General features: G+C 35.0%; 2 protein-coding genes across 2 annotated transcripts; both read right to left on the bottom strand.

Moving 5' to 3' along the window:
* On the bottom strand, positions 2,311 to 7,959 carry LOC104706622 (serine carboxypeptidase-like 34). The gene is made up of 10 exons (XM_010422818.2): positions 7,473 to 7,959; positions 4,567 to 4,677; positions 4,320 to 4,415; positions 4,142 to 4,234; positions 3,930 to 4,018; positions 3,503 to 3,820; positions 3,275 to 3,411; positions 2,930 to 3,022; positions 2,727 to 2,832; positions 2,311 to 2,629 (listed from the first exon to the last, which is right to left on the bottom strand). Exons 1-10 carry the CDS (start codon positions 7,786 to 7,788, stop codon positions 2,480 to 2,482), a joined length of 1,509 nt encoding a protein of 502 aa, XP_010421120.1. The 5' UTR covers positions 7,789 to 7,959; the 3' UTR covers positions 2,311 to 2,479.
* Positions 10,395 to 12,457, bottom strand: LOC104706621. Its single transcript, XM_010422817.2, has 4 exons — positions 12,280 to 12,457; positions 11,825 to 11,919; positions 11,436 to 11,713; positions 10,395 to 11,347 (listed from the first exon to the last, which is right to left on the bottom strand). Exons 1-4 carry the CDS (start codon positions 12,307 to 12,309, stop codon positions 10,548 to 10,550), a joined length of 1,203 nt encoding a protein of 400 aa, XP_010421119.1. The 5' UTR covers positions 12,310 to 12,457; the 3' UTR covers positions 10,395 to 10,547.

Genomic DNA, 12,958 nt, shown 5'->3' with positions numbered 1-12,958 from the left:
CCTCTTTGTCGCTGCAGCCCTTACCACCTCCTCATAAAAGTTCATGACAACCTACTCCGCCAGTCCGCCTACAGGATTATGTTCTTTACAATGTTGATAGTACACTCGTCGTCAATCACGTTTTTTCCGCTGCTTCTACTCAATCCTCGTCTTCGGTTCAAGGTATGTCTTTGTCGCCTTTGACAACCTCTTTTTCCGATGACTCTTTTTCAGCAGGTCATCGGGTTTATTTGGCTTCCATTGTCTCCAATGTCGAACCAAAGCACTTTAAAGAAGCTGTTCGACTCAAAGTTTGGAACAATGCTATGAAAAAGGAGGTAGATGCTCTTGAAACTCATCGCACTTGGGATGTTGTTGATCTTCCTCCTAATAAGGTTGCTATTGGCTGTCAATGGGTCTATAAAACCAAGTACAATGCGGATGGTTCATTAGAGCATTATAAGGCTCGATTGGTGACACTTGGTAATAATCAAGTTGAAGGTGAAGATTATCATAATACGTTTGCTCCGGTGGTTCGTATGACCACAGTTCGAACTCTTTTGCGATTGGTAGCTGCCAATCAGTGGGAAGTTTATCAAATGGATGTTAATAATGCATTCTTACATGGTGATCTTGATGAGGAGGTCTACATGAAACTTCCTCCGGGTTTTCGTCACACTCATCTTGGTAAAGTATGTCGCCTTAGGAAGTCTCTTTATGGTTTAAAGCATGCTCTGCGGTGTTGGTTTAAGAAGCTATCCTACTCATTGCTTCGTTTCGGTTTTGTTCAATCATATGATGATTACTCTTTGTTCTCCTATTCTCGTGGAGGTATTGAGCTTCATGTTCTAGTGTATGTTGATGATCTTGTCATTTGTGGGGATGATGCCTATATGCTTCGACAGTTTAAAAACTACTTAAGTCGTTGTTTCTCTATGAAAGACTTGGGAAAACTCAAATACTTTCTAGGCATTGAAGTGAGTCGTGCTTCAAATGGTATTTCTCTTTCTCAAAGAAAATATGCGCTGAATATTGTTTCTGACTATGATTTGTCCGATTCTCGTTTTGCTTTTACGCCACTTGAACAGAACCATGGTCTTGCAAAAGATGATGGTCCTCTTCTACTTGATCCTAAGCCCTATCGAAGACTTGTTGGTCGTTTGTTGTATCTCCTTCATACGCGTCCTGATCTGTGTTACTCGGTTCATGTCTTGTCCCAATTCATGAAAACTCCCTGTGAGGCTCATTGGGATGCTGCCTTGCGTGTTGTTCATTTTCTCAAGGATGTTCCTGCTCATGGTATTTTGCTCAATGCTGATAAGGATTTGACGTTAACAGTTTATTGTGACTATGATTGGTCTTCTTGTCCGTTAACTCGCCGTTCTCTTAGTGTTTATGTGGTGTTCATGGGGTCTTCTCCTATCTCTTGGAAGACTAAGAAAAAAGACATTGTCTCTCATTCATCCGCTGAGGCCGAGTACAGGTCGATGGCTGTTGCTTTAAAGGAGATTAAGTGGTTGCGCAAGTTGTTAAAAGGATTGGGTGTCAAACTTTCTTCTCCTGGTCGCATGTTCTGCGATAGCAAAGCTGCGATTCACATTGCTACTAATCCGGTGTTTCATGAGCATACTAAGCACATTGAAAATGATTGTAATGCAGTGCGGGATTCTTATCGTGATGGTGTTATCACGTTGCAATATGTGCGGACTGATGCTCAGCTTGCGGATATCTTTACAAAGGCTTTGGGGCGTGATCAGTTTCATTTTCTTTTGTCCAAGTTGGGTGTTCATGACTTACACACTCCAACGTGAGGAGGAGTATTGAGGATAAGTCTCTAATTTGAGATAAGGCTTAGGGATTTTTGTGATAAGGCTTATAAGCCTAAGTTTGTGATGTTCGTGTTTATCTTATTCTGTTCGTGTTTATCTTATTTTCTCATTGTATTGTGTATAAATACCCAAGTTTGGGCAGTCAATAAAATCAAGTCAGTTCGATATCTTAATTCTACAACGTACACCTCTTGTTAGTATATGTAGTTCTGTTTTTTTTCTTTCAAAAGTATAGTTCTATTGTGTTTTGGCCCGCATGGCTGTGGTCTAGTGTAGCCTCGTGACGCTCTTCATAAAAATAGTTATGTTGTGTTTTGGCCTGCATGGCTATGGTCTAGTGTAGCCTCGTGATGCTCTACATAACAATAGTTCTGTTGTTTCATGTGTAGTTTAATACTTTAATATCAATAATACACTTACATATATATGTTCTTTGTTAATATTTTTCACCTTAGATTGGTGTGGTTTTGATGACTACATTGTGTAAGAATCATCCAAGAGATGAGAGTTTTGGAGATCACAGTAACACGAGAAGGAACAAAATGTTAGACGTGATAAGCCGCCATATATACAATTTTAATGGCTTCTTTTGGTCAAATCTGTTTATTATTTTTGTTTCTTAAGAATTATATAGAGATAATCAAATCTGTGGGGGTAGAGTGAAAATTTTATCAGAAGGGAAAAGTAGGAAGTTTCTTATTGCCTAGGAAATGATGAACGAGCTGAAGTGCTTCTCTAGGTTTGAATGTTGGAACTTGGTGTCCGGCTCCTCTTATCGTCACATACGTTAACCCATCGTATTCCACCGTCCACCCGCCGACCTAACCGGCAAGTGAAAGAAAACGGAATTTATTTCTAGAGTCAATCATACTCTAGCTTACTCGGAAGAATTTAAAAGTTTGTAATTTGGAACCAAACCTGTAGTTTGGTGTACCAAGGTGTCCAGTCTTGAACTATCTTAAGACCAAGTTTCTTTAATGAGTATCTGGTTGCTGTCACAGGGATTCGTCCGTCTGTATCACCACTTTTTTACCAAACAATTTAAACCGGTTATGGCTTGTGTTTAAGTTAAATTTTTACATTAAAAAATGCCAAGGAGTAGGTGTTAATGTGTTATATACCTGAAAACCCATACGCGTAATCCTGCTGAAACAAGTTTTCTTAAGGTAGGAAGCATAGAAGCGGGAGCGTCAGACCAGAATGAGATAGTGTCGCTGCACATATATAGTAAACCATGCATTGGTTTAGTTTAGCTTCGAACATGGTTTATCAATCATTTATCACTCTTCTTAAACTATGATAGTGAAGAGTAGAATTAATATCTAGGTGTGACAATTCTTAAACTGAACTGAAGAGTAGTACAATGATTCAATTTCCTTTTAACTATAAAAATCATAATTAAACCAAAACTATATGTGCTAGCTTCTTATATTATTGTATGAAAACCAAACATCGTAACACATTACCTGCAATGAGTCCAAGGGTAAGGGATGTTGGTGACATTAGCGTGAAGTGCCTCCTGAACATCTCTCCTGTTCATATACTTTTCTGTATACTCCGATAGACATGGGTCATACCCTGCCGCCATCCTCCTCCATCCCTCCTGTATATATAGAATCAACTTTAACCGGTTATCAAATCCAGTTACGAAAATAATTTTTTTCCTAAGTGAAAAAGATGAAATATATATTTACATTTTGAGAGATGAGACGGGGTCGGAAGGTGTTCCGAGCAGCGGGTAGGGGGCGAGTTCCGGCAACTGAATGGGAAGTAGAGGAGTTGGTGGAGGTGGGGACACACTTGGGAGAGTAGAGACTGTACATGTCAAGGATCTTGTAGACATCAAAATACTCATCTAAAGCCCCATTGCATTCCTTAGACACATGTTCTAGTTTGAAATCGCAGTGTTGGTTCACTTTCTCGTACAGTGCATCTGATATCACCGCGTGATCATACGCGTAATCTATCATCCCCTTTTGATCCGTTTCGTCGTCCAGCAACGCGTTTCCTATCTGTGTATACAATTGTCAAATTCATCATTACCTCCTCAGCAAATACCACTAGATTAGTTGCCTCTAAAACTACTTAAGTATTGATTGATTTAAGATAATGATCACTGACCATTAAACCCTTGAGATTAATGAAATCTTTCTTGGACGCAATCTTGTTTTGATTGTAGATGAGCTCCGAAAGTTGAGGAACGTAATGGCCTAATTAATTCCATGCAAAACACATAATTCAATGTTTTTTTTTTGGTTTTTTGATTTGTAATAATCACATATGTAGAAACGATGTCGTGGTGAATTTCTAACTTAAAAAAATAATTAATTTACCGGCGTAGCTTTCTCCGGCGATGAAAAAGTCGTGTGACTTGTATTGAGGGAATCTCTTGAACCAGTTGACGAGGAAGTTGTACGAGTCACTCGCTGGTTAATCATTACACAATCTTTTAATTACTTACAAGTTACAAGCAAAACTAGTCCATTTAGTAAAATTAGAACTATATGGTACCTGTGACAGTGTCACCGAGTTGACTTATATCACGGCTTGTGTTAGAGTAGGAGAAACCAACTCCAACAGGCGATTCCAGGAATAACAAATTCGCCGCTACATATCATATCCCAAAATATTAATTCAATTTGTAATGATAAATCTTTGACAAAATTAAAGGTAAAATAAAAATAATAATAATTGGTAATGAGAAAATTTGAATATTGCGATATAGTTATGGTCCTTTATGGATATCGAGCTAGTATACCTTTGTTCCAGCTGTATGGATTCAGCTTGAGGTTAGGCTGACTGGAATTTTGAGGGAAGAATGGTCCGAGTTCTTCTGATGCTCCAAATCCGACTGATGAACATCCCGGTCCTGTATTTACAATTTTCACCATCGATCGTATCGTATAAATTTACTATAGCTAATTACATCATATTTTACAATACATTATTTTGTATTATTCGGAACCACCAAATTTAACTTAAGTGAAGCTAGTTATAGTAGGCCTAATCCTTCACTCTATATATATTACTTTCTTATTCACAATTATTATTGCATATAGGGTCCATTAAATTTAAGATGGTTTGTTGCTTATAATGATAAACTTGCCTTTATGAAGAAACACACAATTAAAAACAAACTCGAGAAACTTTTAGGGCGTGCGTACGTGCATGGACCATGTGTAATGTTTTGGAATAATTATGAATTATGGACCGAAGGACCGTTTCTAAGTTTCATGGAATTGACTTTTCTTGATAGGTAGATAATAGTATATAGATGCATAACTTTTGTGTCACTGTGCCTTAGTAGTAAAGTAAAGGGGCATGCGCCCACGGGAGCCTATATAAAAGCCTAAATATATGGAGAGACATGTATATATATAACGTCGACATAAATTTTATATCCATGAATTCATCACATGCATATGAATTCAACTAATGTATTAAATGTTTTATGAACTTTTTTCATCCAAATTTGGATTTCTTACCTTGGTTATCTATAGCTATATGAAGAAAATTTTCTTCTAACGTGTAAAAACATGATAAACATAGAAAACAGAGCATGATGAAACGTTGAAATATGTGGATAGCAAATATCTTATAGATGGATGCATAATGAAGCATCGTAAAGAAATGAAAACAAAAATCCTTATAAAGTAAATTGCTTTTTTTTTTTTTCTTTGTTAAACTATAAAGGGAAATGTAATTATTAATAATATATAGCGAAATGAGTCTACAAGAAAAAAAGCTAGCAAATATAGGATCATGTAACAACTAACAAGCATGTGGAATAATTACAAGCTTCCAAAATTCATTGAAGTTTAACCAATTCAAAACCAAAACTCATCATGATGGTGATGATGATAACTACTAACCACACATACGTTTCTTTGATTTTGACATGCTGCCAAATGAGATACATCTTACTATTAGGAAGGTTCAGCTAATATTCTCCCCGGTTACCTTTTTTTGTCTCCATGCATACAAAAAGGACTACATACATTCCTATTTCTTTTTGGGTTATTTTATTCCCACATTAAAAATTATTTTACATTATATATATATACACTCATTTAAAAAAAGATGTGTATTTCTTCATCTAAAACAATCAGAGATAAATCTAATTATCTGATACATAGTTTTGTCTATTAAATAGTAATAGTCTAATAAAATCCCTATACCGATCGATGTCATGGATATATAAGTTCACTTTCACCAAACACAAGGTAGTAAATTTAAAAGCTGAGTTAACATATTTCCTATTTTTTTGGGAGGTCTTGGTCAAGAAAACTCGTTACCACAAAAAAAAAACTTATGAAAGTTTCTAAATTCAAAACTAACATGCGAATATATAGGTTGGGCAAGGATCAAATATTTATTTCGAAATCAATATCGAGTAGATGAAATGCACACGAAGCATGATACACCTTAACCTTATTATATTTTTCTTGGTGTGGGTTTTTAATCCTTTCACTATGAGTTTTTTACACTAAGTAACCTATACGATTAACCGAGAGACGTATAGAAGATAGAATGAGTGGATGTGATTATNTGTTTTATGAACTTTTTTCATCCAAATTTGGATTTCTTACCTTGGTTATCTATAGCTATATGAAGAAAATTTTCTTCTAACGTGTAAAAACATGATAAACATAGAAAACAGAGCATGATGAAACGTTGAAATATGTGGATAGCAAATATCTTATAGATGGATGCATAATGAAGCATCGTAAAGAAATGAAAACAAAAATCCTTATAAAGTAAATTGCTTTTTTTTTTTTTCTTTGTTAAACTATAAAGGGAAATGTAATTATTAATAATATATAGCGAAATGAGTCTACAAGAAAAAAAGCTAGCAAATATAGGATCATGTAACAACTAACAAGCATGTGGAATAATTACAAGCTTCCAAAATTCATTGAAGTTTAACCAATTCAAAACCAAAACTCATCATGATGGTGATGATGATAACTACTAACCACACATACGTTTCTTTGATTTTGACATGCTGCCAAATGAGATACATCTTACTATTAGGAAGGTTCAGCTAATATTCTCCCCGGTTACCTTTTTTTGTCTCCATGCATACAAAAAGGACTACATACATTCCTATTTCTTTTTGGGTTATTTTATTCCCACATTAAAAATTATTTTACATTATATATATATACACTCATTTAAAAAAAGATGTGTATTTCTTCATCTAAAACAATCAGAGATAAATCTAATTATCTGATACATAGTTTTGTCTATTAAATAGTAATAGTCTAATAAAATCCCTATACCGATCGATGTCATGGATATATAAGTTCACTTTCACCAAACACAAGGTAGTAAATTTAAAAGCTGAGTTAACATATTTCCTATTTTTTTGGGAGGTCTTGGTCAAGAAAACTCGTTACCACAAAAAAAAAACTTATGAAAGTTTCTAAATTCAAAACTAACATGCGAATATATAGGTTGGGCAAGGATCAAATATTTATTTCGAAATCAATATCGAGTAGATGAAATGCACACGAAGCATGATACACCTTAACCTTATTATATTTTTCTTGGTGTGGGTTTTTAATCCTTTCACTATGAGTTTTTTACACTAAGTAACCTATACGATTAACCGAGAGACGTATAGAAGATAGAATGAGTGGATGTGATTATGGTTTAGTTTACCTCCATTGAGCCAAAGAAGGAGAGGCTTTTTGCTTGGATTATGAGTGGCTTCAAAGAACCAATAGAACAATGCTCTTCCATGTGTTTCATTAACCGTTACATAACCGGCGTATTGCCGGAATTTCACCGGCGGCTGTCCTGGAAGATCCTTGACTCGATCAGCTCGTTGTGCCGCCAAAACCCTAGACCGGAAATAACCACTGTCGCCGTCGTTGTCACTGCACAGCTTTTCTGCTGCTGATGATGATAAGCTAAGAAAAGAGGACACAAGAAATAGGAGAAGAACAGAGAACACAAGACTATGATGAGAACCCATTTCTTTTTTATTATTATTGTGGAAATTGTGAAGTGACTGTGTAATCTTATATAATGTGGTGAGAGAGAGAAAGAGAGAATGTATTAAGAGACAGATAAGAACACTCTGTAGTCTCACTGGGTGGTAGCCATATTCATAAGATAAGACACATGAGAAAAAATCAAAATCTTGATAAAGTAAGAAGATTTCAGTTTTCTTTCTTTCTTTTTTTTCTTCTTTTTAATTATGATAATATGCACTTTCTGTTTGACTGTTTTATATATTACTATATAGGAAAGTTTGTTAAAATTTGAGTTTCCTTATTTATATGCATTTCTCTTTTTGTTTTACATTAGAGGTGAAATATAATATCTACAGACGCAACTTGTGCACTGTCTTTTATATCGTTTATATTTGGAATTTTATGATAATTTCGTTGCGTTGTAACCATTTGCATAAGACGGAAGACGTATAAAAAAAAAATCAAAATTGATATTATTAACAATAGTAGCAATTTCTTTTATAAAAATAGAAAGGTTTGTTGGAAATTGAGTTTCCTTTTTTATGGGCAAATTCTCTTTTTTGGTTAGACTAGATATATAAATAGAAAATACCTATATATACACAGACGCAACTTGTGATATGGTTCCAAATAGTATCGTTTCTGAGCGAGTATAAATTTTATGATTGATATAATAAACACAAAAAGAAGAAGATAATATATATTAAAAAAATGTTAAGAAAATTAGAGATAATGAAGTGATTGGTCAATGGATTGGAATAGAAGGATCCAAAAAAAAGCAGAGGAGAAGCTAACGATAGTGACGGTTCATAAGATTAGAGAGATTTTGACCAAACACTGTTTTACTTCTCTCTCTCTCTCCCCTTGAAATTAGCAACGATCGATCTACAAAACATATTTTTTTTATAATGTGGGAATTGTGATGTATGTGCAAAGTAAATACCTGTCATCTAACAAAACAGAATGTTACGGCTTTGGTTGCGTAATAAAAGATTCAGTTTCTGTTTATATACGTCATACATGTGTATCTACGTCTCCATGTACTCATTTCATACCCTATTGCACATTTATGAAGTCACGAGGCATTTATGAGAATGTGAAATGTTTTACCATTCAAATTTTACATTTTTTGCTTTGTTTTTTTGTTAACTCTAAAAATATAGGCATTAACAGGACATCTATATCTTGTTTGNATAAGACGGAAGACGTATAAAAAAAAAATCAAAATTGATATTATTAACAATAGTAGCAATTTCTTTTATAAAAATAGAAAGGTTTGTTGGAAATTGAGTTTCCTTTTTTATGGGCAAATTCTCTTTTTTGGTTAGACTAGATATATAAATAGAAAATACCTATATATACACAGACGCAACTTGTGATATGGTTCCAAATAGTATCGTTTCTGAGCGAGTATAAATTTTATGATTGATATAATAAACACAAAAAGAAGAAGATAATATATATTAAAAAAATGTTAAGAAAATTAGAGATAATGAAGTGATTGGTCAATGGATTGGAATAGAAGGATCCAAAAAAAAGCAGAGGAGAAGCTAACGATAGTGACGGTTCATAAGATTAGAGAGATTTTGACCAAACACTGTTTTACTTCTCTCTCTCTCTCCCCTTGAAATTAGCAACGATCGATCTACAAAACATATTTTTTTTATAATGTGGGAATTGTGATGTATGTGCAAAGTAAATACCTGTCATCTAACAAAACAGAATGTTACGGCTTTGGTTGCGTAATAAAAGATTCAGTTTCTGTTTATATACGTCATACATGTGTATCTACGTCTCCATGTACTCATTTCATACCCTATTGCACATTTATGAAGTCACGAGGCATTTATGAGAATGTGAAATGTTTTACCATTCAAATTTTACATTTTTTGCTTTGTTTTTTTGTTAACTCTAAAAATATAGGCATTAACAGGACATCTATATCTTGTTTGAGTGTTATGAGAAGACGAATAAATTATCATGGAGCCTGCTTACCTCACTGGTTAATCTTTAGAAAGAAAGGCAATTGCAGAGGTCCTGATTCGAACCGCGACAACCTCACAACAGAGTGGGGAGTTGCATGTTTTGGTCCATGGTTCGAAAAGATTGAGAATTAAGGTCCATCATCTCCATATTGTTATTACCATATGATACTTCTTATCCTCGAAACATGAAATTAGATTTAGAATTTTAGAGTTTTATATATACATTAATACATATTTTATATTCAAATGTAGATTTTTTTTTTCTTTTTTCTAGCGGATGTGGATTTGTCTAGTGGAGGTCAAATCATTTACAAATAAGAAAACACTTGGACATTTATGAACAACGATGTGATGTTAATTTAATAACTTTGACTAGCAAACTTGATCGATAATCAAATCTATCAATTTAGTCATCACCATCGTTCCAACTCTATGATTACATAGGCTTAATGCAGTTTCCCTATCCAAGTTGCACTTGTTCTATCACATATTTGTGTGGTGCTCTTCGTGCAGAGTATTACGGTAAAAACCTTTCAATCTATTACTATAACCTATCGAAACTCAAATAACAAAGATTTTTTTTGTGCAACAACCCGAAAACAGTGTAAAAGATTAAAATAAAGTCTTGGAAAAATACTAAGACCAAAATAGTGAAAGACTAAGTGAAACGACGTCGCATTGCTAGTCCAAAGAACACAGAGGAGCATGGTTTGAAAATTGAAACAGAGCCTTTCAAGTTTTGAAGAAAACATAAAAAAGAGAACTGGAGACGCTTAGCTCCATCTTCTCCGATCCTCCTCTTCGTTAACCGGAGTATACCAATCTGGTCGCCTCTTAGAGTTGCTCAGCCTGTAATTCAGCAATAGTTCCTCGTTACTTAACGCCCTCGTTGCCACCAAAACCAGTGTCTTTAGAACCGGAGCTTCTAACCCGTTTTTACTCCCTGTCTTAAACCAGAAGCTTCCAAATCTCTTCATCTTTATTTCTCCAGAATCCCCAAAAGATATATTCGGAATGTAAGGCCGCAGATCTTTCTCCATCAAGGGGAAGTCATAAGGACATATCATAACGTTTGGAGTCATCTCTTTCGCCGGGTGGTTAGCTAAGTGAGCAAAAGCCAATGGATTTCTCCTCTCAAGAACATCTTTTGCTCTACCCGAACCTTCGAGCGGCTTGCTCAACGCTTTCCATAACCTGTCTGACCCGTTTTCAGCGGTTTTGGTGTTTGAAACAACCTTAGGTGTGTAGGACCCGTTCCATACTTCCCTAGACTCTCCCCCAAGACCCCAAGGCTGAGCGTTTATTACAGTTCCATCGTATCTTGTAATGAGATACGAGTTCTGTGAATCAACCTTCGGGTACCCGGGAATGTACCTATAGAAAGCAGGAGAGTAAATAACCCCAGGGTAAAAGGCTAAGACGGTTCCAACATCTGCTTCGCCTTTAATGAAACAACCTTGACCAGCGTCTTGGTGAGGTATTACAGACGGTTTGATCTCGAGGGTATAGCCCATTTGGTCCATTAATCTCTGTGAGACCTCGTTGAGTTTCAAAGGCTTTGTCTCAGGAACAACTGTGCTGAAGAAGAAGAATCAGTTTAAGATGAAATAAAACGGTGAGCATAAGTTCGCAAATCGGTTGAAGTAAAGTCTAACACTTACGAGGCTTAACTGCATCTGAGGAAGCATTACTACTACCAACGGCGAAAGTAAGACCACTTCTACGAGGAGGAGGAGGAGGGTTTGTCGATAGTGAGCCCGACTCGTTCTTGCTAACATCAGGAAGAAGGATTTCATCCATCAAAGAGCAGAAGTTTTCCACTTGGTAGTGAATATTCTCTTGAACTTGCTTCTGCTGCTCAGATAAAGTGGTTTTACCAGCCATCTCAATGATCTCTTCTGCATCTGTCTCCTCAGCTTCTCTTCCCAACCGATTATAACTAAACACAAATTAATAACTATGGAGTATCATGAGAGCAGTGGGAGAATGATGATAACACAGATCCATAAAAGAATCAGACTTTGACTCTTCACAGAGACAAATAACAAACCTTGTATACATAAACAGTTTGTTAACGTCAGCTTCAAATTGCAGTTGCCTTGGGTTCTTAGCAAATGTGGTACTCTTGGCAAGAACTCCAACAGCCTAGAAAACACAAAGTAATCAAACAAACTGAACTATGGTCTACAATCAGAAGTGCCTTAAAACTGGACCTTAAACCCTGCAGATGGTAAGTTCTACATAGTGATCCCGTGAATCCTAAAAACTGATCAAATGAGCAACTTCATATGACATTCTAACACTTAAAAACGAAACCTTTACGATTCTCCTTCAACCTAATTTGTATCTCTTCTAATCTTCCAACAAACTGATGCAAATAGAAATGACTAAATCCGACGGAAAAATTTAAACTTTCTTCGTACCCAGTTTTAAAAAAACAGAAAGGAAAATATCGGACAAGGTCAAAAAAAAAAAAAAAAAAGCAAGAGATGATGATTCAATAACCTGCTGGAATTTGTTGAAAAGAGACGCCATTTTTGTGTTTCTTTCCTCACAAACGATCCTCCACCGTCTCAGTTATAAGGATTTCAAGAAACGGCTGAAGAACATCAGGAATCGCAAGAGCTTGGAGTCGAATCAAAAACCTCCATTGATGAAGAAGACTGCATCTAGTACTAGTACTCCGGAGCACACAACAATCCACGGCTCCATCACCATGGTTGGGCTTTATTTCTTGATAATGGGCCAAAAAGATTTGCTTTGAAGGCCTTTTCTATATATATATTTTATTCTTTTACAAACATCTGACGTAATCATGGCATAATTAAGTTAATTCATAATTTCTTTATAAACTAAAAAATGTATTACTGGATGAAAATTTTAAATCTTTTTTTAGCTTAATTTTTTTTGTAGTCTTCATTTATTTACAAATTAAATTTTACATAAGAGAATTTATAAAATTTCTCATTCTATTTACCCGCTATATGTGGATTAAAAAAAATGTTTTAGATTACAAATATCTAAAGTATATATATGTATGATTTACATATTAAAAAAAATAATCATAGTTAACTAAGAAAATTTTGATTTAACTAAAAATAAATCAAATTCCCAAGTAAAATTCTTGTAGTGACAAGTAAGAAAAACAAAACCTCTCAATATTTTGATCTTTTAGTATATAGAT

The sequence above is a fragment of the Camelina sativa genome, chromosome 8, assembly GCF_000633955.1.
Source record: "Camelina sativa cultivar DH55 chromosome 8, Cs, whole genome shotgun sequence".
Classification (NCBI taxonomy): Eukaryota; Viridiplantae; Streptophyta; class Magnoliopsida; order Brassicales; family Brassicaceae; genus Camelina; species Camelina sativa.
Note: the sequence above shows the minus strand (reverse complement) of the source record. Positions and strands in the feature narration are given on the sequence as shown.